The sequence below is a fragment of the Caenorhabditis remanei genome, chromosome V, assembly GCF_010183535.1.
Source record: "Caenorhabditis remanei strain PX506 chromosome V, whole genome shotgun sequence".
NCBI classification, from domain to species: domain Eukaryota; kingdom Metazoa; phylum Nematoda; class Chromadorea; order Rhabditida; family Rhabditidae; genus Caenorhabditis; species Caenorhabditis remanei.
In genome coordinates, this window is record NC_071332.1 from 4,124,757 (window position 1) to 4,146,664 (window position 21,908).

The 21,908-nt window shown below is 39.1% G+C and overlaps 9 protein-coding genes across 9 annotated transcripts; 4 read left to right on the forward strand and 5 right to left on the reverse strand.

The window, feature by feature from the left end:
* Positions 1 to 38: 38 nt before the first annotated feature.
* GCK72_017157 (uncharacterized protein) lies at positions 39 to 6,211 on the reverse strand (the record flags this gene model as incomplete). Its single annotated transcript, XM_053731922.1, has 10 exons — positions 39 to 137; positions 716 to 829; positions 1,666 to 1,804; positions 1,859 to 2,147; positions 3,264 to 3,588; positions 4,523 to 4,615; positions 4,740 to 4,925; positions 5,715 to 5,809; positions 5,854 to 6,036; positions 6,091 to 6,211. The coding sequence occupies 10 exons, from the start codon at positions 6,209 to 6,211 to the stop codon at positions 39 to 41; spliced, it is 1,644 nt and encodes a 547-aa protein (XP_053580835.1).
* GCK72_017158 (uncharacterized protein) lies at positions 165 to 2,158 on the forward strand (the record flags this gene model as incomplete). Its single annotated transcript, XM_053731923.1, has 4 exons — positions 165 to 222; positions 271 to 344; positions 1,655 to 1,800; positions 1,852 to 2,158. The coding sequence occupies 4 exons, from the start codon at positions 165 to 167 to the stop codon at positions 2,156 to 2,158; spliced, it is 585 nt and encodes a 194-aa protein (XP_053580836.1).
* A 2,051-nt stretch (positions 6,212 to 8,262) lies between the features above and the next one.
* On the forward strand, positions 8,263 to 8,814 carry GCK72_017159 (uncharacterized protein; the record flags this gene model as incomplete). The annotated part of the gene is made up of 1 exon (XM_003087575.2): positions 8,263 to 8,814. One exon carries the CDS (start codon positions 8,263 to 8,265, stop codon positions 8,812 to 8,814), a length of 552 nt encoding a protein of 183 aa, XP_003087623.2.
* A 158-nt stretch (positions 8,815 to 8,972) lies between these two features.
* On the reverse strand, positions 8,973 to 9,829 carry GCK72_017160 (uncharacterized protein; the record flags this gene model as incomplete). The annotated part of the gene is made up of 6 exons (XM_053731924.1): positions 8,973 to 9,017; positions 9,064 to 9,201; positions 9,256 to 9,334; positions 9,394 to 9,599; positions 9,669 to 9,717; positions 9,771 to 9,829. 6 exons carry the CDS (start codon positions 9,827 to 9,829, stop codon positions 8,973 to 8,975), a joined length of 576 nt encoding a protein of 191 aa, XP_053580837.1.
* Positions 9,830 to 10,064: 235 nt separating this feature from the next.
* On the reverse strand, positions 10,065 to 10,706 carry GCK72_017161 (uncharacterized protein; the record flags this gene model as incomplete). The annotated part of the gene is made up of 2 exons (XM_053731925.1): positions 10,065 to 10,254; positions 10,393 to 10,706. The coding sequence occupies 2 exons, from the start codon at positions 10,704 to 10,706 to the stop codon at positions 10,065 to 10,067; spliced, it is 504 nt and encodes a 167-aa protein (XP_053580838.1).
* Positions 10,707 to 15,826: 5,120 nt separating this feature from the next.
* Positions 15,827 to 16,468, forward strand: GCK72_017162 (uncharacterized protein; the record flags this gene model as incomplete). Its single annotated transcript, XM_053731926.1, has 2 exons — positions 15,827 to 16,140; positions 16,279 to 16,468. 2 exons carry the CDS (start codon positions 15,827 to 15,829, stop codon positions 16,466 to 16,468), a joined length of 504 nt encoding a protein of 167 aa, XP_053580839.1.
* A 235-nt stretch (positions 16,469 to 16,703) lies between these two features.
* Positions 16,704 to 17,560, forward strand: GCK72_017163 (uncharacterized protein; the record flags this gene model as incomplete). Its single annotated transcript, XM_053731927.1, has 6 exons — positions 16,704 to 16,762; positions 16,816 to 16,864; positions 16,934 to 17,139; positions 17,199 to 17,277; positions 17,332 to 17,469; positions 17,516 to 17,560. The coding sequence occupies 6 exons, from the start codon at positions 16,704 to 16,706 to the stop codon at positions 17,558 to 17,560; spliced, it is 576 nt and encodes a 191-aa protein (XP_053580840.1).
* A 158-nt stretch (positions 17,561 to 17,718) lies between these two features.
* Positions 17,719 to 18,531, reverse strand: GCK72_017164 (uncharacterized protein; the record flags this gene model as incomplete). Its single annotated transcript, XM_053731928.1, has 2 exons — positions 17,719 to 18,371; positions 18,480 to 18,531. 2 exons carry the CDS (start codon positions 18,529 to 18,531, stop codon positions 17,719 to 17,721), a joined length of 705 nt encoding a protein of 234 aa, XP_053580841.1.
* A 1,296-nt stretch (positions 18,532 to 19,827) lies between these two features.
* On the reverse strand, positions 19,828 to 21,290 carry GCK72_017165 (uncharacterized protein; the record flags this gene model as incomplete). Its single annotated transcript, XM_053731929.1, has 3 exons — positions 19,828 to 20,064; positions 20,124 to 20,675; positions 21,243 to 21,290. 3 exons carry the CDS (start codon positions 21,288 to 21,290, stop codon positions 19,828 to 19,830), a joined length of 837 nt encoding a protein of 278 aa, XP_053580842.1.
* Positions 21,291 to 21,908: the final 618 nt, after the last annotated feature.

The window sequence follows — 21,908 nt, forward strand, 5'->3', positions numbered from 1 at the left end:
GGCAGTTTGTACAAAGAGGGCGAGGTAATGAGAACCCGTTAACAACCGAAATTTCGTGAAAAATCCGATAGTTTTGACATGATTTTGTCGGAAGTGGACGGTCGGATCGTGCGGAGGGCTTGGTCGAAGTCGGAGGCCTGGAAGAAAAGGGATTTTTGTATTGTATGGGAAATGTTTGGCGAGCTGAAGACGTCAGGATTCTGAATACGTTTGGAATTTTGAGTAAGACGAAAATTTTGATTGAAATTAGGAAAAATTGTAAACTTTTAGCAAACAAAATGGATTCTGAATCCTCACGTCTTCTGTTTTCTTTCGGTTTTTGGAATGACTGGAAAGCTGAAGACGTGAGGATTCTGAATCCGTTTTCAGATTTTGGATAGAAAAACCAAAAACCTGAAATTCTGACTAAAAATTGGAAAAATCCGAGTTCAAAAGAGTGGTTTTTGGAGAATCTGATATGAAAAGGACGCTGATGACGTGGGGAATCTGAATCCGTTTTCAGAATTTGGCTAGGAGCCAAACGTAATGAAATGGAGGGCTTCCAGACAACAATTTATGTAATTCGACTCAAATCATTCTTATTGTTAGATGAATTTCGAGAACGGATTCAGAATTCGCACATCTCCGGATTTCGATTCCTGACAGATTCTTTCAGAAAACAATGTTCAAATTGCTCGATTTTCAGTCAAAATTGCAGAATTTTTTCTCTAAAAACCTTGTATCTCGGCTCATTTTTCTCCAATTCAAAAATTTCAGGTAGATTCAGAATTCTGACGTCTCCAGGATTCAAGTCTTGTCCGATTTCCAAAAATCTATTATGCCTAGAACGCTGAAGAAGTGGGGATTCTGAATCCATTTTCAGAATGTTTCTAGGAGCAACATTTCTAAGGTTTTGATTAAAAACCTATTAGTTTCGCTTCAAACCAATCGGATTCAGAATCTTGACGTCTTCAGGCTCCAGAATTTTCAGCCGAAATTGAGATTTTTCAGAAAACGATATATGTTGCTCGATTTTCAGTCAAAATTGTAAATTTTTTCTCTCTAAAAACCTTGTATCTCGGTTCATTTTTCCTCGATTCAAAAATTTTGAACGGATTCTGAATTCTCACGTCTCCAGCCTTCTGCTCACGTCAGATTTTAAGAATCTGTTATGGCTAGAAAGCTGAAGACGTGATGATTCTGAATCGATCTGTAATATTTGTCTAGGAAACCGAGATATGAAGCTGCATAGACACTTCTCGGCTCATTTTCCTCCGATTCAAAAAATTCAAACAGATTTAGAATCCTCTCGTCCTCACGTCTCCGGCTTTCAATTCCTGTCAGATTCTTTCAGAAAACAATGTTTACAATTCAAATTGCTCGATTTTCAGTCAAAATTGCAGAGTTTTAACTGTAAAACTCTGTATATGTCTAGGCGTTCCTCCGATTCAAATTTTTTAGATGGATTCAGAATCCTGGCGTCTTCAATCTTCTAGTCATGTCCGATTTTCAAGAATCTGTTATGCTTAGAAAGCAGAAGACGTGGGATTTCTGAATCCGTTTTCAGAATGTTTCTAGAAGCAACATTTCTAAGTTTTTGATTAAAAACCTATAAGTTTCGCTTCAAACCAATCGGATTCAGAATCCTGACGCTTTCAGGCTCCAGAATTTTCAGCCAAAACTCACTCGAATTCTTCTCAATTTATCACCATCCGTCATCGACAACTTTGATCGATCTATCTCTCGAATCGGCGCCATCGCCGCCTCTTTGCACAACGCTACCAGATCCGAGTTGGAGAATCCGCTGGTGTTCGATGCCACGTATCTGAAAATGAATTTTTAGTTTTTTGGTTGAAAATTCCAGATTTTCAGCTCCTACCGTATATCACTCGACGTCAATCCCTCCATCATATTATGCCTCTTCAACGTCTTCGTAATCAGCTCTCTTCTCGCCTCGTTATCCGGCAAATTCAGCATAATTCTCTTCGGGAATCGTCTCAAAACGGCGTCATCCAATTCATACGGGCGGTTTGTGGCGCCGATTACGAGAATTCGATCGTCCGGAGATGAGGTGGCACCATCGAATTGGATGAGAAACTCGGTTTTCATACGACGTGACACTTCGGCGTCTTTTTCCGAACGCTCGCAGAGAATCGAGTCGATTTCGTCTGAAAAATGAGAGAATTCATAGATTTTACACGATTTTTTGAGTTTTTTTGAGCTCTTTTTCATTTTTTCAAGAGATTTTCAGAAATTCAGGGTATCGGATGTAATCAGACGCGCAAATCACTAAAATTGCATGATTTTTGATCATTTTTGAACAAAAATCGATCATAAACCCCATTTTTCGAGAGATTTTCAGAAATTTGGGGTGTCGGATGTAAAATCCCTGAAATTTGATCGAAATTCGATGAAAAATGTCTTTCAGCTCAGAATTCACTCATAAAAATGAAGTTTTGAACAGTGAGACGTCGATTCAGGGCACATTTTCGAAAATTCTAGACTTTTTCAGTCAAAACTCGTTTCAGAGACAGTTTTGCATGATTCACTCTTGATTTTCAGCAAAAATCACTCTGGAAGTCGCATAAAACATAATTTTTTGGATGTTTTTCATCAAAAGTTGCATTCAGAATCGAAAATTGATCAATTTCAGGACAGAAATCGCTTGGAAATTGATGTTTTAGAAACAATCTGACGAGATTAAGACTTTAGATTAGAAAATGTTAGAATTTTCAAAATTTTTCAGTCAAAGCATGTTTCAGAGTCAATTCTGCACAATATTCAGCAGATTTTCAGCAAAAATCGGCGTTTTGAATACATTTTAGTCTGAAAAACTATAATTTGCTTCAAAAACTCAAAAACTTTGAAAATCGCAGTTCCGAATGATAATTTTCGGATTTTCTGAAAATTTCAGCCAACATTTTTCAAAAGTCTCTGAAATCTTACGATATTTTGAGCATTTTCGAGCAAAAATCGAGTATAATTCTCATTTTTTCGAGAAATTCAGAAAATCACTAAAAAACACGTTTTTATAAAATTGAGACATCAAATTTTGATATTATTCAGTCAAAACACGTTTCAGAGCACAATATTCTATATATTTTCAGCAAAAATCGGCTGTAAAACGATACATTATGCTTTGTTTTATGGAATTTTGAAAAAATAGGAGTTTTGAATACATTTTAGTCTGAAAAACAAGTAAATTGCAGTTCCACATGCGATTTTTACTGAAAATTTTAGCTGAAAAGTGCTTGAAAACTCGTTTCAGCTCTCGATTTTCTTACCAATAAAAATAATCGATGATTGTCCATTCCTCGCAATCTGAAACAGTCCTCGAATCGTCTTCTCCGAGTCTCCAACCCATTTCGACGTGAGCGATGAGGCACTTATATTGAAGAACATCTGTTTCGACTCTCCAGCGACCGCCTTCGCCAGAAGAGTTTTTCCGTTTCCAGGCGGTCCGAATAGAAGAATTCCTTTGACTGGTTGACGGAGTCCTGAGAAGAGATTCGGGTTGAGAGCGGGGAGAATCACCGCTTCCTCGAGAGCCGCCTTCGCTGAGTGACAGCCGGCGACGTCGTCCATTCGGACACCTGTGTTGTCGAGAATCTGAAAATCAATTTTCAGAAAATGGTCAATTTATTTGATAGGAATGGGAATTGGCATGTTTTTGGGGTAAAAAATACTGAAAATAGCAAAATTTTCGGTGGAAAAGTGCTGAAAATCGTCAAAACCTGCTAGACATCAATGTTTTATATCATTTTAAAAGTTCAATTATCACATTTTGAGCATTTTTGTCTGAAAATTGAGAATTTAGTCGGTAGGAATGGGAATTGACACGTTTTTAGGGTGAAACGGACTGAAAATAGCCACTTTTCCGTAAAAAATCGTCAAAAATTTCTTATAATCAGTGTTTTATATCATTTTGAAGAGAAAATTTCCAATTTTTGCGATTTCCGACGTATTCCATATTCAATTCTCAGATTTTGAGCTTTTAATGTTCAAAAACTGCTAATTTCCCCACGAAAAAAAACGGCTGTAATCCAGAAAATCATCAGATTTCGAGTTCTATATTATTTGATGGCTGAAAACCAAGAAGTCCTCCGTTTCAATCATCTTCCAGCTGGAAAATTACTCTTCCAGATTCAGAAATTGCCTATTTTTGCTGAAAATCGGTGTAAATCAGCTCAAAAATGCTCAAAACTTGACTCAGTTCTAAAAAAATGTTGATTTTTTGCCATAATGACTTATTTAGCCGCGAAAAATGAAAATTTTGCTGAAAATTAGCTCTAAAACGATAAAATCGATAAAATGTTCATATTGGAGTTGATGCTGAAACTGGAAATCAGAGCATTTTCAGCTTTAAAATGATAGAAATTTGGTCATTTCAGCCTTTTCTTTAGCTGAAAAACGTGATTTAGAGAGTAATTTCATAAAATACAGGCTATTTTTCGGCTGAAAATTCGATTTTTCCAGTTTTTTCCACGATTTTCCGTCATTTTCCTCCATTTTTCGACTATTTTCCCCGGAAACCGTCACGAACCTCATCGAGCAACCTCTCCCCAATCACTTTATCGACTCCTTTCAGTAGGGCGGCTCGATTGACGGCTTCTTGTTGTGCAATGGCTAGTGGTGTCTGGAATTATTCTGATTTCCTTGATTTCGAAAAATTAGAAAAAGTTATGTTTTTAGGGACGCTGGGGACAATTTTTCATGCATTTTCACACAAAAAAAAACTCGTAAATTATAAAACTAAACACCTTGGACGCCACTTTCAGATTCTCTCTTATTCCTCGAGTATTCACTGTTCTCGCCGTGGCTAACGTCTTCTTTACGGGCGGTGCGGTCTTCGCCGTCGGCGGGTGATGCGCTCCGCAACGATCTCCGCGCGAGCAATGGTGTCGGTTTTCGTCGTTTGATGGTGGTTTTGGTGTCTTTTTCTCACCCTATACACAGAAACACGATAGTTAAGAAGTACAGGTTTTACAACTGCGCTCCACCGAAATCCCATTGAAAAATGCCTGTTTTTCTCTGACTCTCTCAATTTCGCACACTACTTTCTTTGGTTTCGGTAGAGCGCGGTTGTTTAGAAGCACAGGTTTCACAACTGCGCTCTACCGATGTTTCGGTAGAGCGAGGTTGCAAAATCTGTGATAAATTAGGAGGGAAGTTGGGGGAGAAATTAGAAGTAAATAGGAGGTAGAAACCAAGAAAAATGACGGTTTTCAGTGAAAATCTAGCAGGTTTTTGCTGAAAATCGAGTTTTTAAAGTCGAGATAGTGCTATTTTATGTGGAAAACTAGGAAAATCGTGTGATTTTAGAAAAAATTCGAAAAATTGGATCAGAGTGAGATAGTTTTCAGACTTTCGAAAATTTCTGAATGCTGCTGCTTCTATCTGAGCTGCTTTTATATATTTTGGTCTGAAAAATCAATATTTTGGTCTAAAAACCATTTTTTTTGGTCTGAAAACCATTTTTGGTCGGAAAAACCAATTTTTGGCGTGAAAAACATAATTTTAGCTGTTTTTCTAACTATAAATTAGAAAAATTGGCCCAGAAACTGACTTTTCTAAGTAAAAATACCGATTTTGTGTAAAAATTCGATTTTTAGACAAAAATTGAAAATTTTCGAATTTTAAACATTTCTTTGTCAAAATTTCGATTTTTCCAGCAAAAATTCATAATTTCCACCAAAAACCGTCATTCTCCTTCTAAAAATCCAAGAAACTCTAACCGGTGCCGTCGCTCTTGTGGGTCTCGGTGTGACTCTGGCGGCTCGACACGGCCCCGCCGTCTGTGCTCGTTTCATATTCGGATCAACTTCGTTGCCTAGAAAAAACAATTAAAAAATTTTTTTTGGCAAAAATCGATACAAATTTTAATGAGTCTCTCCTGCGCGCTCTTCTCCAAATTCAGCATTTTCTCTCGTTTCTCTCGAACTTCTGCTCGTTTCGACTCGGGAATATCCATAATATTGAATTCATTCGCCTCTTTCAGCATTTGTCTCGCCTGTTTGTATAATTCGGCTGTCTGCAGCTTTTCGTCTGTTGTGCCGTCTAAAAAATCAAAAAATCAATAATGTTTGAAATTTTTTATTCAGAATTTCAGACTTGTCTTTGTAAGCTCATCCATTTCGATGGCCGCTCTCAATTTATTGGATCCATCTTGAAATCGTTGTGTGACACGCTCGTATGTGGAATTTGCTGAGGGAGCCTTGGAAAAGACGAACATTTGGCTGGAAATCGAGTGAAAATCAGGTTTAGAGTGTTGAAATTATCAAAAAATCGAAAAAAAACTGGTGATTTGAACTGATAAGCGAAGAATTTCGTGACTAATTTGTGAAATCATCACGAGGTTGCGAAATATTGATTTTTCATCACTTTTTACAGATTTTTTCCGGTATGAAATGTGTTATTCATGAAGATTATGAGTTTTCTACTATTTTTCAAACAAAAAAAATCATTTTTTGATTGTGAAATCACCTGAAATAACCCGAAGAAAATCGAAAAAATGCGCTTAAACTCAGAGAGACGCAGTGATGCGCCAGTGGCGTTAGCGCGCTATGTTTAGCAGAAGTGGAATTTCGGAGTGTCGTACTAATGGAAAATCGTGTTTACGGTTTGAGTGGCAACTTTCCTCCATAATATCCGTTTGATTTCGTGATTTTTAAGATAAATTTTGAAGGAAGAAGATAACACAGCCTCCTGCGAGTGAAAAAAGTCGGAGAAAGTATCTGAGCGAGGAGAGAAGTCAAGAGGAAGACAAAGAAAAAGTTTAGGGCGATGGTACAGGCTCAGAAATTGAGCAAATGTTTTGAAACTTTGCGTTTGAATAGATCAATCCTTGTACTTTAATTTTGTAGTTGGTCGTTTTTTGATGCGGGTCTCCCCTGGACAGTTGTACTACATCGAACGTGTCTGAGTCTCTATAAGCTACAGTAACCCAGGGAGGGGTCCTACAAAAAAGTGACCAACTAAGAAAATAATATGTTAGGTTTCATCATTGTACTCACAAAATTTCATGTTTATGGGTCCATTTTTGAGCTCACGGCAAGTTGCAGAAGTGAGAAACGACTATTTCTCTATACATTATTGCTGATCGACAACTTACCGTGAGCTCAAACATGGGCCGGTAAACATGAAATTTTGTGAGTACAATGTTGAAACCTAACATATTATTTTCTTAGTTGGTCACTTTTTTGTAGGACCCCTCCCTGGGTTACTGTAGCTCATAGAGACTCAGTCACTTTCAATATAGTACAACAGTCCAGAGAAAATCACGAAATCAAACGGATATTATGGAGGAAAGTTGCCTCTTCAACCGTTAACCCGATTTTCCATTAGTACGACACTCCGAAATTCCGTTTCTGCTAAACACAGCGCGTTAATGCCACTGGCGCATCACTCCGTCTCTCTGAATTCAGCGAGTGGGAGGTGGAAAACCTTTGCGTATTAGTGGACGGATAGCCCGTGCGTAAAGAAGATAATATAATTGAATGCTCAACATTTCAAATACAAGGTTTTGGTACACATATTTGTGGTTATTATAGTCTTCTAGTTTTGAAAATGCTTGAAACTGGTGATTTTCAAAAAGTTGTGTTATCTTTAATTTAAATTTTGTTGAGTATCAGTTTTAATCTCATATGTTTCATGAGCGATTAAAATCAACAAATGAATTATTTGCAAAGAAGATAATGATCATTTGAAGTAGTCTAATTGTCTCTATCCAGGCGTGTTTAGAGTGTGACAGAAGGAGACTTTCACTTTCCGTCTCGAAATGTTTTGGGTTGTGAGCGAGAAACAGGTTGATCGAATGGTTCTCTTCCTTCCTTTATTTCAATCTGGTGGCTGTACATAGTAACTACACATTATATTATTACATTAGAATCGAATATTATAAGAATTGTTTATATTCCCTCTCTAATAGTTGACTATCGCTGTTAATATTTGTTTCGCTGCACAATTCACACGTACTTCTATTACGTAAATGCATTAATACACTACTTATTTTCAGGGGAATATATGAGGAAAATACTTGCCATTTGTCTCAGCCTTGCGACCCATTTACATGCAGGTATGACCACCATAATAATTAGAATAGACGGTTGCAAAGATGCATATGTCATGTGCTTAACTAAATAAGGTGTCTACATGAACACATACATACACTTGTATCTTTCAGGCAGCACCAACAATGCTACTTACTTCTCTACATCAACGGCTTCTTCGCTAGACAGCTCTATCTCCTTTCTAGAGGCGACCGCTCCATCTTCAGCCTTTGACATGGACGAACAGTTGGCTAAGATAGCTGATATCTGCCTGACCCTTCGAGAGCACGAGCAGCTAACGGGTGACATTCTTCGACACGGAATGGCGCGAATTTTCAATGTAAATTTGGTGAACGAAGCGCAAGCTGTCATTGGTCTTGAGGAGCTACGTGCTGTGTTAGGCTTTGCCCCACCCGGGAATTGGACAAACTATAAGGAACCCAGCAGAGAGGAAATCGCAGCCGCCCTCACTATCGAAGAGTACTACGAGCTAAGGGAACCACGCAGTAAGATGCGTAGCCTTAATAGCACGCTATTCTTTGAGAAGAACTTCCCTCCCGCCATAGCGTTCTTGGACATGCGAATGCCAGCCATTCGTGCCATTTATCGACTTAAGTTTGAAGAAATTCGTCGTCATCATGGTCCAAAAGGCATAGCAGACAGGAAAGAGATTGATCGCATGCTTGAAGATTTTCGTACCACTTCTCTCCGTATCGACCGTGCATTTCAACAAATCTTTCTTAGAAATTCTCTATGCCTGCTAGCTAAGGGAATGCTTCACAATTGATAAGATTGTTATATGCATAATACATTGTATATTGTTTACTAATATATTTTATAGTGGAAATAAATGCTTTTATCGAATTTTTATTTCTGCACGCATTAATATCAAAACTAAAATTGAGTCAAAGTAACAGATGGATCAAGTCATTCCTTGTCAGCTAATTACTTGCAAGACATGACATCTTCGCACACTTTCTTTATCTCCAACTGAAATGTATTGATTTTAATATTCATTTCAAGAGGTAGGAAATACCTTTCCACGGAACATTTTTCCAACGGCGCCTACGATTTCCACGATGTCGAGGAACTCAGAACGGCAGCTTTCAGGAGCACCAACGCACAGTATGTCAGCGGCTGCTTTGTTAAGCTTGTCAATCGGGTTCTTGAGAAGCTGAAAGAAAAAGAATGGATTTATTGACATCTTTTGACAAAAAAATATGCTCACCGTAATGGTAACGTTGAACAGCGTTTCACAACTTTGGCAACTGAACACGTTTCTCGGTAATTCGTGACCGTCTGCATCACTAAACACGGTACATTTTATAGGGATGAGAAGCACCGCTAATTGTGACAAACGACTTACCGATCTTCGCACATTCTCAAAACATGGGCGCATGAGAGTGACCTATTGACATCCTCTGTCTTTCTGGGAAATATCATGTCGTTCACGCTGTATGCGATGTCCTTAGCCGAGAGAAACAGTTTCAAACAGTTTATCTCCGTCTTAGAGTTCTGTGCGCAAATGTGATTAAAGAAGCGCTCGGCGGTCTCCCATGCGAGTCTCATGTCCTATAATGTTAAATACTTATAAAAATGTCCAAAAACAATTTCTTTATGACAATGCTCGAAAATAATTACCGAGCCGGCATCAGCAAGGGCTGCGGGACACTTCTCGCACTCCGGAAAACTAAAAAAATAATATTAAAATAAAATGATAGAACTATAGAAAGCGGAACTTACTCGAACCACGAGCACTGCGCTCCGACAAAGCAAACAACAAGCAGCGTCACCTTCAACATGTTTGGTTGGTGGGGACAACTGCCGCTCAAGCCTTTTATGAGCTTTCGATTGTGCAAAGGCTATTCTGTTTATACTGATAAAGTTTCTAGCTGTCCATCACAATGCATTCCAAAGTGCCTGTTAATCCAAAATGAGTCTCCTGATCGCCTGATTTTGGTCTTCATATGCAATGCTTCAATCATGTTTCAATCATGTTTCAATGCTTCAATCATGTACTTTCTCCTGCATCAGCTGTCAGAGAACCATCCATTGTGCTTGTTCGTACGTTTTCACTTCGATGACTATCAATATGACGAGCAATGCATAGAGTGCCAAAAGAACGCCTCTCCCTCTTTTTCTGCACGCCGAGACATTCTCCTCATCCTCCGAGATACCCTTTTGGAGCAGATTCGCCAAAATGAGACCATGCTTGTTGCAGTAGCAGCTGAAAGAGAAACATTAGACTGTAGTGTTGATTCATTGGAAGGAGAAGTTAGAAAAAAACTGGAAGAGCTTTTGAAGAGCATTGGCTGTGACTTGCGCACCTGGTACCAGCAGCTTACAGATAACCAGGCACGCTCACTTCTTCGCGAGGAAAATATTCAAAAGCTTCTCGACATTTTTCCACCGGATGCTTCCATCAACATCCAACCAATGAAGATTGTGATGCTCAGTTTGAGTAAGCTGATGAGTTGCGCAAACAACAAGGTCAAAAGTGATGAAGAGATTGAGGAGCTGGAACGTGTGTTGGACAATTTCGTTACCAACTTGAAATTGGCTCAGCCCAACGCTACAGTCACTTCTAAACTCCACATTCTCACTGCCCATCTGATCCCCTTCCTCAAGAAACACCGAACTTGGGGAAGCATCACGGAGCAGGGAGTGGAGCATCTTCATGCGATCATCAACGGACTCAACAGGAGACTGGCCTCGGTGCTCAACACTAGGTTCAAAGCTTCGTTGGTCGTCAAAGCTCTCTCCAACTACAATTTTATTTTTGACGTAAAGTCTATCTTGGTTTAAAGTAGATTAGACAAGACTGTTCATCTTTTTGTTTCTTTTTTATCCGATTTTCTCAAAATAATGATATACTTACTTATTTTTTGTTTCATTTTCATCCTCTTCCTTGTATTTTTGAATATTCGCTTCATTAGCGTTCTTCTTATAACTCCTTTCTCTTGTTTCCACTTGTCTCCGATTCGTCATTCATCTTTCTTCTTCACTGTGAATTTTTCGCTACCCGCTTTCTGTAAACAGATGCACTTTATCGTAGATCTCACTGAAATCGCCGAAGTTGGCTTCGATTCAGAGAGATTTTCAAATTAAGTACACTGTTAGACAGAAAGCGAGTGGCAAAAATCATCGGAATTCTTCTGTTTAATGTTTCTTTTGTTTGATTCCTCTTGTTTTTTGCTATAATCTTCTTTTTTCTTTGTTTCTTGTTAGATCCTTCTTCTTTCTTCTTCATTTTCCCCTGTTTCTTGTTAGTTTCTTCTTTTTGGCGATAAAGTTGACATTTCTTGAAACACCGCAACCTATTCTTCTTGAAACCCAGAAATATACAACGGAGAAGAATTTTGTGTTCATGAGCGACTAACCGCAAGTCGTGAGAATCCATAAGAATAATGACGCGAAGACAGAAGACTATGGAGTGATTGACATAGCTACAGCCCTCGAGAATCGTTTCAATCTGAAAATAATTCTTTCGAAAAATCATTTAGAATAAAAAAATACCACTAAATCTAGTCTTGATTGACAGCAAATGCAGACGGTGCCTTCCGGTGATGATTTTTTATATTGTTCTCTTACGAATATTCTATGTGTCCTGAAACTTATTTTGGCGGAGAACAATGTGTGTTTTTCGACAACGTTCGAATAATTATTCGAAAATTTATTCGAATAATTATTCGAACATTTTTCGAATACTGTTCGAATATTTTGTTCGAATACTTATTCGAATATGTTCGAATAATTATTCGAACTATTCGAATAATTGTTCGAACAGTATTCGAAGGCAATTTTATTCGAACAATTTTCGAATATCGTTTCTAATAAAATTTGAAAATTTTTACTGTTTTTCAAAAAGTATTGTTTCCCGACGGAAAATTTTCGCAAGAATTGCTAGTTTTGTGGATAAATTTCCCCACTCGTGGCAAAACTTCTTTTTTTTTTGTTTTTTTGTTTTTGACATTTTGGTACCAATCTGACAACCGGGGTTCGAACCCCACTCGTGGCAAAACTTTTTTGTTTTTTTGTTTTTGACATTTTGGTACCAATCTGACAACCAGGGTTCGATCCCCTCTCATGCCAAAACTTTTTTCTTTTTTTGTTTTCGATTTTTGACTTTTGGTAACTATCTGATCACCACCCTCCGGTGTCAAACCTTTTTTCATTTTATTTTTTGCTTTTTGGTACCAATCTGAAGCCATTTCAGAACCAATAAAACATTTTTAAACCTGTTCTAGATTACAAGTGTCTCTTTTCAGAACGGTCTTTCTCCGAAAAGGCAACTTTGGTCATCAGATTGGTACCAAAAACCAAAAAATAAAATGAAAAACAGCTTTGACACGAGTGGGGATCGAACCCTGGTTGTCAGATTGGTACCAAAAAGTCAAAAGCATATCAAGTCATGTTTTCAGTTTATATGCTAGAAAGCCGCGGCCGGCCGAGGCTTTTTGAGATTTTTAAGAAAAAGCCGCGGCCGGCCGCGATTTTCAGCAGCCTTGGTTCGAACGAATATTCGAAGGAATATTCGAATAGTCATTCGAATATTCGTTCGAAAATTCGTTCGAATAATTGTTCGATTAAAATTTCGAACAACTGTTCGAACGAATATTCGAAAAATTATTCGAATATCATTCGAATTTTTTTCGAAAATAGATATTTTCGAATAAGAAATTTCGAAAAACACACACTGGCGGAGAAGTATGTATCTGTTCAACCCACTAACCGCTTGTTGAAGAGAGAGAGAGAGAGAGAAGATTTCCATCGCATTGAACCGTCCTGCTGTTTGAAACCGTTGAAACGATCTGAAAAAATAATTTTTCTACACGAAAAACACGAAAGTGACGAAAAGGTGACGCAAACACGTCGAAAAGAATATTTCTGTACAGACGTTGTAAATAATCCGAAAGCCAAAACACAACGCAACGTATAAAAATGACGGAAAATTAGAGATTTGTTGCTTCAGAGATGATTTAGTGTTATTCCTTTGGATTTTTACCGCCCCGCATATAAGAAAAACACTAAATTCGCGGGAAAACGATTTATTAGACCTGAAAATTTTTTAAAAATTATTGAAAAACCAAAAAATATGAAAACGAGCGGTAATCATCGTTCCAATTTCATTATAATCAGCTCTAGTATTAGCGCCTTTCTCGTGCACGGTGCCGAGAAACGCGTCAGATACGTTGAAGGCGTATTAGTGGACGGATAGGCTCAGAGAGTCGCAGTGACGCGCCAGTGGCATTAACGCGCTGTGTTTAGCAGAAACGGAATTTCGAAGTGTCGTACTAATGGAAAATCGGGTTAACGGTGCGAGTGGTAACTTTCCTCCATAATGTCCGTTTGATTTCGTGATTTTTGTGATAAATATTGAAGAAAAAGGACAACGCATCCTTCTGCAAGTGAAAAAAGCCGGAGAAAGTATCTGAGCGAGGAGAGACGTCAAGATGAAGACAAGGAAAAAGTTTAGGGCGATGGTACAGGCTCAGAAATTGAGCAAATGTTTTGAAACTTTGCGTTTGAATAGATCAATCCTTGTACTTTAATTTTGTTGTTGGTCGTTTTTTGATGCGGGTCTTCTCTGGACTGTTGTACTATATTGAAAGTGACTGAGTCTCTATGAGCTACAGTAACCCAGGGAGGGGTCCTACAAAAAAGTGACTAACTAAGAAAATGATATACCAGGTTTGAACATCCTACTGACAAAATGTCATGTTTATGGGTCCATTTTTGAGCTCAGGGCGAGTTGTCGTTCAACAAAAATGTATTGTAAAATAGTCGTTTCTCACTTCCACAACCTGTCCTGAGCTCAAAAATGGACCGATAAACATAAAATTTTGTGAGTAAAATGTTCAAACATAGCATATCATTTTCTTAGTTGGTCACTTTTTTGTAGGACCCCTCCCTGGGTTACTGTAGCTCATAGAGACTCAGTCACTTTCAATATAGTACAACAGTCCAGAGAAGACCCGCATCAAAAAACGACCAACAACAAAATTAAAGTACAAGGATTGATCTATTCAAACGCAAAGTTTCAAAACATTTGCTCAATTTCTGAGCCTGTACCATCGCCCTAAACTTTTTCCTTGTCTTCATCTTGACGTCTCTCCTCGCTCAGATACTTTCTCCGGCTTTTTTCACTTGCAGAAGGATGCGTTGTCCTTTTTCTTCAATATTTATCACAAAAATCACGAAATCAAACGGACATTATGGAGGAAAGTTACCACTCGCACCGTTAACCCGATTTTCCATTTGTACGACACTTCGAAATTCCGTTTCTGCTAAACACAGCGCGTTAATGCCACTGGCGCGTCACTGCGACTCTCTGAGCATATCCGTCCACTAATACGCCTTCAACGTATCTGACGCGTTTCTCGGCACCGTGCACGAGAAAGGCGCTAATACTAGAGCTGATTATAATGAAATTGGAACGATGATCACCGCTCGTTTTCATATTTTTTGGTTTTTCAATAATTTTTAAAAAATTTTCAGGTCTAATAAATCGTTTTCCCGCGAATTTAGTGTTTTTCTTATATGCGGGGCGGTAAAAATCCAAAGGAATAACACTAAATCATCTCTGAAGCAACAAATCTCTAATTTTCCGTCATTTTTATACGTTGCGTTGTGTTTTGGCTTTCGGATTATTTACAACGTCTGTACAGAAATATTCTTTTCGACGTGTTTGCGTCACCTTTTCGTCACTTTCGTGTTTTTCGTGTAGAAAAATTATTTTTTCAGATCGTTTCAACGGTTTCAAACAGCAGGACGGTTCAATGCGATGGAAATCTTCTCTCTCTCTCTCTCTCTTCAACAAGCGGTTAGTGGGTTGAACAGATACATACTTCTCCGCCAAAATAAGTTTCAGGACACATAGAATATTCGTAAGAGAACAATATAAAAAATCATCACCGGAAGGCACCGTCTGCATTTGCTGTCAATCAAGACTAGATTTAGTGGTATTTTTTTATTCTAAATGATTTTTCGAAAGAACTATTTTCAGATTGAAACGATTCTCGAGGGCTGTAGCTATGTCAATCACTCCATAGTCTTCTGTCTTCGCGTCATTATTCTTATGGATTCTCACGACTTGCGGTTAGTCGCTCATGAACACAAAATTCTTCTCCGTTGTATATTTCTGGGTTTCAAGAAGAATAGGTTGCGGTGTTTCAAGAAATGTCAACTTTATCGCCAAAAAGAAGAAACTAACAAGAAACAGGGGAAAATGAAGAAGAAAGAAGAAGGATCTAACAAGAAACAAAGAAAAAAGAAGATTATAGCAAAAAACAAGAGGAATCAAACAAAAGAAACATTAAACAGAAGAATTCCGATGATTTTTGCCACTCGCTTTCTGTCTAACAGTGTACTTAATTTGAAAATCTCTCTGAATCGAAGCCAACTTCGGCGATTTCAGTGAGATCTACGATAAAGTGCATCTGTTTACAGAAAGCGGGTAGCGAAAAATTCACAGTGAAGAAGAAAGATGAATGACGAATCGGAGACAAGTGGAAACAAGAGAAAGGAGTTATAAAAAGAACGCTAATGAAGCGAATATTCAAAAATACAAGGAAGAGGATGAAAATGAAACAAAAAATAAGTAAGTATATCATTATTTTGAGAAAATCGGATAAAAAAGAAACAAAAAGATGAACAGTCTTGTCTAATCTACTTTAAACCAAGATAGACTTTACGTCAAAAATAAAATTGTAGTTGGAGAGAGCTTTGACGACCAACGAAGCTTTGAACCTAGTGTTGAGCACCGAGGCCAGTCTCCTGTTGAGTCCGTTGATGATCGCATGAAAATGCTCCACTCCCTGCTCCGTGATGCTTCCCCAAGTTCGGTGTTTCTTGAGGAAGGGGATCAGATGGGCAGTGAGAATGTGGAGTTTAGAAGTGACTGTAGCGTTGGGCTGAGCCAATTTCAAGTTGGTAACGAAATTGTCCAACACACGTTCCAGCTCCTCAATCTCTTCATCACTTTTGACCTTGTTGTTTGCGCAACTCATCAGCTTACTCAAACTGAGCATCACAATCTTCATTGGTTGGATGTTGATGGAAGCATCCGGTGGAAAAATGTCGAGAAGCTTTTGAATATTTTCCTCGCGAAGAAGTGAGCGTGCCTGGTTATCTGTAAGCTGCTGGTACCAGGTGCGCAAGTCACAGCCAATGCTCTTCAAAAGCTCTTCCAGTTTTTTTCTAACTTCTCCTTCCAATGAATCAACACTACAGTCTAATGTTTCTCTTTCAGCTGCTACTGCAACAAGCATGGTCTCATCTTGGCGAATCTGCTCCAAAAGGGTATCTCGGAGGATGAGGAGAATGTCTCGGCGTGCAGAAAAAGAGGGAGAGGCGTTCTTTTGGCACTCTATGCATTGCTCGTCATATTGATAGTCATCGAAGTGAAAACGTACGAACAAGCACAATGGATGGTTCTCTGACAGCTGATGCAGGAGAAAGTACATGATTGAAGCATTGAAACATGATTGAAACATGATTGAAGCATTGCATATGAAGACCAAAATCAGGCGATCAGGAGACTCATTTTGGATTAACAGGCACTTTGGAATGCATTGTGATGGACAGCTAGAAACTTTATCAGTATAAACAGAATAGCCTTTGCACAATCGAAAGCTCATAAAAGGCTTGAGCGGCAGTTGTCCCCACCAACCAAACATGTTGAAGGTGACGCTGCTTGTTGTTTGCTTTGTCGGAGCGCAGTGCTCGTGGTTCGAGTAAGTTCCGCTTTCTATAGTTCTATCATTTTATTTTAATATTATTTTTTTAGTTTTCCGGAGTGCGAGAAGTGTCCCGCAGCCCTTGCTGATGCCGGCTCGGTAATTATTTTCGAGCATTGTCATAAAGAAATTGTTTTTGGACATTTTTATAAGTATTTAACATTATAGGACATGAGACTCGCATGGGAGACCGCCGAGCGCTTCTTTAATCACATTTGCGCACAGAACTCTAAGACGGAGATAAACTGTTTGAAACTGTTTCTCTCGGCTAAGGACATCGCATACAGCGTGAACGACATGATATTTCCCAGAAAGACAGAGGATGTCAATAGGTCACTCTCATGCGCCCATGTTTTGAGAATGTGCGAAGATCGGTAAGTCGTTTGTCACAATTAGCGGTGCTTCTCATCCCTATAAAATGTACCGTGTTTAGTGATGCAGACGGTCACGAATTACCGAGAAACGTGTTCAGTTGCCAAAGTTGTGAAACGCTGTTCAACGTTACCATTACGGTGAGCATATTTTTTTGTCAAAAGATGTCAATAAATCCATTCTTTTTCTTTCAGCTTCTCAAGAACCCGATTGACAAGCTTAACAAAGCAGCCGCTGACATACTGTGCGTTGGTGCTCCTGAAAGCTGCCGTTCTGAGTTCCTCGACATCGTGGAAATCGTAGGCGCCGTTGGAAAAATGTTCCGTGGAAAGGTATTTCCTACCTCTTGAAATGAATATTAAAATCAATACATTTCAGTTGGAGATAAAGAAAGTGTGCGAAGATGTCATGTCTTGCAAGTAATTAGCTGACAAGGAATGACTTGATCCATCTGTTACTTTGACTCAATTTTAGTTTTGATATTAATGCGTGCAGAAATAAAAATTCGATAAAAGCATTTATTTCCACTATAAAATATATTAGTAAACAATATACAATGTATTATGCATATAACAATCTTATCAATTGTGAAGCATTCCCTTAGTTAGCAGGCATAGAGAATTTCTAAGAAAGATTTGTTGAAATGCACGGTCGATACGGAGAGAAGTGGTACGAAAATCTTCAAGCATGCGATCAATCTCTTTCCTGTCTGCTATGCCTTTTGGACCATGATGACGACGAATTTCTTCAAACTTAAGTCGATAAATGGCACGAATGGCTGGCATTCGCATGTCCAAGAACGCTATGGCGGGAGGGAAGTTCTTCTCAAAGAATAGCGTGCTATTAAGGCTACGCATCTTACTGCGTGGTTCCCTTAGCTCGTAGTACTCTTCGATAGTGAGGGCGGCTGCGATTTCCTCTCTGCTGGGTTCCTTATAGTTTGTCCAATTCCCGGGTGGGGCAAAGCCTAACACAGCACGTAGCTCCTCAAGACCAATGACAGCTTGCGCTTCGTTCACCAAATTTACATTGAAAATTCGCGCCATTCCGTGTCGAAGAATGTCACCCGTTAGCTGCTCGTGCTCTCGAAGGGTCAGGCAGATATCAGCTATCTTAGCCAACTGTTCGTCCATGTCAAAGGCTGAAGATGGAGCGGTCGCCTCTAGAAAGGAGATAGAGCTGTCTAGCGAAGAAGCCGTTGATGTAGAGAAGTAAGTAGCATTGTTGGTGCTGCCTGAAAGATACAAGTGTATGTATGTGTTCATGTAGACACCTTATTTAGTTAAGCACATGACATATGCATCTTTGCAACCGTCTATTCTAATTATTATGGTGGTCATACCTGCATGTAAATGGGTCGCAAGGCTGAGACAAATGGCAAGTATTTTCCTCATATATTCCCCTTAAAATAAGTAGTGTATTAATGCATTTACGTAATAGAAGTACGTGTGAATTGTGCAGCGAAACAAATATTAACAGCGATAGTCAACTATTAGAGAGGGAATATAAACAATTCTTATAATATTCGATTCTAATGTAATAATATAATGTGTAGTTACTATGTACAGCCACCAGATTGAAATAAAGGAAGGAAGAGAACCATTCGATCAACCTATTTCTCGCTCACAACCCAAAACATTTCGAGATGGAAAGTGAAAGTCTCCTTCTGTCACACTCTAAACACGCCTGGATAGAGACAATTAGACTACTTCAAATGATCATTATCTTCTTTAAAAATAATTCATTTGTTGATTTTAATCGCTCATGAAACATATGAGATTAAAACTGATACTCAACAAAATTTAAATTAAAGATAACACAACTTTTTGAAAATCACCAGTTTCAAGCATTTTCAAAACTAGAAGACTGTAATAACCACAAATATGTGTACCAAAATCTTGTATTTGAAATGTTGAGCATTCAATTATATTATCTTCTTTACGCACGGGCTATCCGTCCACTAATACGCAAAGGTTTTCCACCTCCCACTCGCTGAATTCAGAGAGACGGAGTGATGCGCCAGTGGCATTAACGCGCTGTGTTTAGCAGAAACGGAATTTCGGAGTGTCGTACTAATGGAAAATCGGGTTAACGGTTGAAGAGGCAACTTTCCTCCATAATATCCGTTTGATTTCGTGATTTTCTCTGGACTGTTGTACTATATTGAAAGTGACTGAGTCTCTATGAGCTACAGTAACCCAGGGAGGGGTCCTACAAAAAAGTGACTAACTAAGAAAATGATATACCAGGTTTGAACATCCTACTGACAAAATGTCATGTTTATGGGTCCATTTTTGAGCTCAGGGCGAGTTGTCGATCAACAAAAATGTATTGTAAAATAGTCGTTTCTCACTTCCACAACCTGTCCTGAAGTCGTGTTGCTTCAAAATTTATCTAAAAAATCACGAAATCAAACGGATATTATGGAGGAAAGTTGCCACTCGAACCGTAAACCCGATTTTCCGTTAGTACGACACTCCGAAATTCCGTTTCTGCTAAACATAGCGCGTTAACGCCGCTGGCGCATCACTCCGTCTCTCTGAGCATGACGCGCACGCGTAGCGGGCCAACAAAAATGCACGGTTTTTCAAATGGGATTTTTTGAATTAAAACGATTTATTTGTTTTAATGCTTCATAAAATCATTTTTCGAATGTACAAACACAGGAATTTATCGAAAAATTAATTGTTTTAATTCCTACAACACTGATTCCCACACTGTGCATAATTCGGTTGACACTGACAGCTACTCGAGCTAGCCGGCATACAAGACACAGTCATCGGCTGGCATTGGGTAACACAACTGGTTTGACAGGCCTGTGCGCATTGTTGGACACTTTGTTGTTGAGATTGACATTGGCTTTGACAAGTTTGCTCACATTTCGGCTCACATTGGGCACTATTAAGGACAGAGGAGTGGAGGACGATCTGAATTTTTGAAAAGAGCAGTGGAGCGAGTTTGCAACACAAAAACTTTGAAAACCTACTCGAATAGTCGGTGTAGCTGTAGTAGTCGTTGGCGCTTGTTGGAAACTACTGCAGGAGTCCATCTGGCACTGCTGCTGGCACTGTTGGCTCGCGGAGCCCATGCTCGAGCACTGAGATTTGCATTGAGATGCACATTGAGCACAACACTGACTACCACACTCCATAGCACACTGTCCGGATGACTGGTTTTGGGATACACATTGTTGCTGACACTGTTGTTGGCATTTTGGGGTGCAGACTTCTAAACGGATCACCGTTGGAGCCTTAGTCGTGGTATTGGCTCCACATTGAGCTTGGCATTTGGCTTGGCACTGAGTCAGACAGTTATTCTGAGAGTTACATTGCTGGGAGCACGATTGCTGACACGCCGGAGCGCACTGTTTGGTGGAGACTTGAATAGTGACGGGCTTTTGGTCACAGTTACAGTTGTTTTGGGTGGAAAATCCGGTATTCTGACAGGTGCAGGTTTGGGATTGACTGGCGGTGTTGCAGGAGCACGATGGAGCGCAATTGCATTGTTGGCGTTTGGAGCGAAGGGTGTTGGTGGAGGCCTGGAATGAAAGAGTTGTATCTCAAAACCTAGCAGCGCTATAAAAAAGTTTTTAACTACAAAAATGTAGAGCACACCTAGAACTATATTTTTGCAGTTAAAAACTTTTTGATAGCATTTTACGATCTGGAGATATGCGTTTTTAAAGCCACTTATCTCTAAAGACTCCTATATCGAAACCTGGAATAGCCATCGAAAAGTTGTCAACTACAAAAATGTACCGCTAATTGTGATCTACATTTTCGTAGTTGACAACGTTTTGATAGCTCTGCAGGCTTTTGAGATACGCGCGTTTGAAGTTGGCGCCGACGAGAGCGAGAGACACAGAGAAGCCGACACTCTCGTTTCTCTGCGTCCCTCGCTTTCTCCCCTCACAACTTCATAGACGTATAACTCAAAAGCGTGAAGAGCTATCAAAAAACTTTCAACTACAAAAATGTTGAGCTGTTTTTGATCTACACGCTCATATAAAAATAATTACTGTCTGACGGATCTGAGAGGTGTTATTAGCTGTTAAAGTTGATGATGGATTATCAAATTTTCCAACCTAAAAGTTCCCCCCAATTACCATTGACACAGCCACCATTAGAAGAATAGCAATAGTGCGGTGCTTCATATTCAGCGACCAAAAAATTTTTAGGTATCCGAGTCCCCCATTGCCTCTTTTATAAGATACCGGCTCTTTTGTCCATTCCTTGTTACTAGTCCACTAGTAACAAGGAATGGACTCTGACCGGTTCCCCCTTTCATAGCTACCTGTCATTTCCATAGAAAACTAACTAAGAGAGCAAACATTTGAGTTTTCCTGAAAACATTAGATACTTGTGTCAATAAGAGTGAGATGGACAACACGAGATGGACAACTTCGATATGAAACTGATAACATGCTGTTTCCCCCCAACAAGAACAAAAACCGTAGTTTCCCTGTTTTCCCTACAAACTAAATTGATCAAAAACTAGTTTGTCTTAACAGAAAGACCTCTTCTCATTGGTTTTTTCGAACGTGTTTTGCCTAGAAACCCACAAAATAATAGTTAACTTTGAAGACCCGCAACTGTGCCAGGTTCAATTCAAAACGTTTCGAATTTGTGTAGGTTATGTAGACCACAACTAAATCTTTATTTTTCCAGTTGTCAACTTTTTGGTAGCTATTCACGCTTTCGAGATACAACCGCTCAAAGCTTGATAGGCGACAACGCGAGAAGAGGAGACGCAGAGAAGCGAGAGCGTCTAG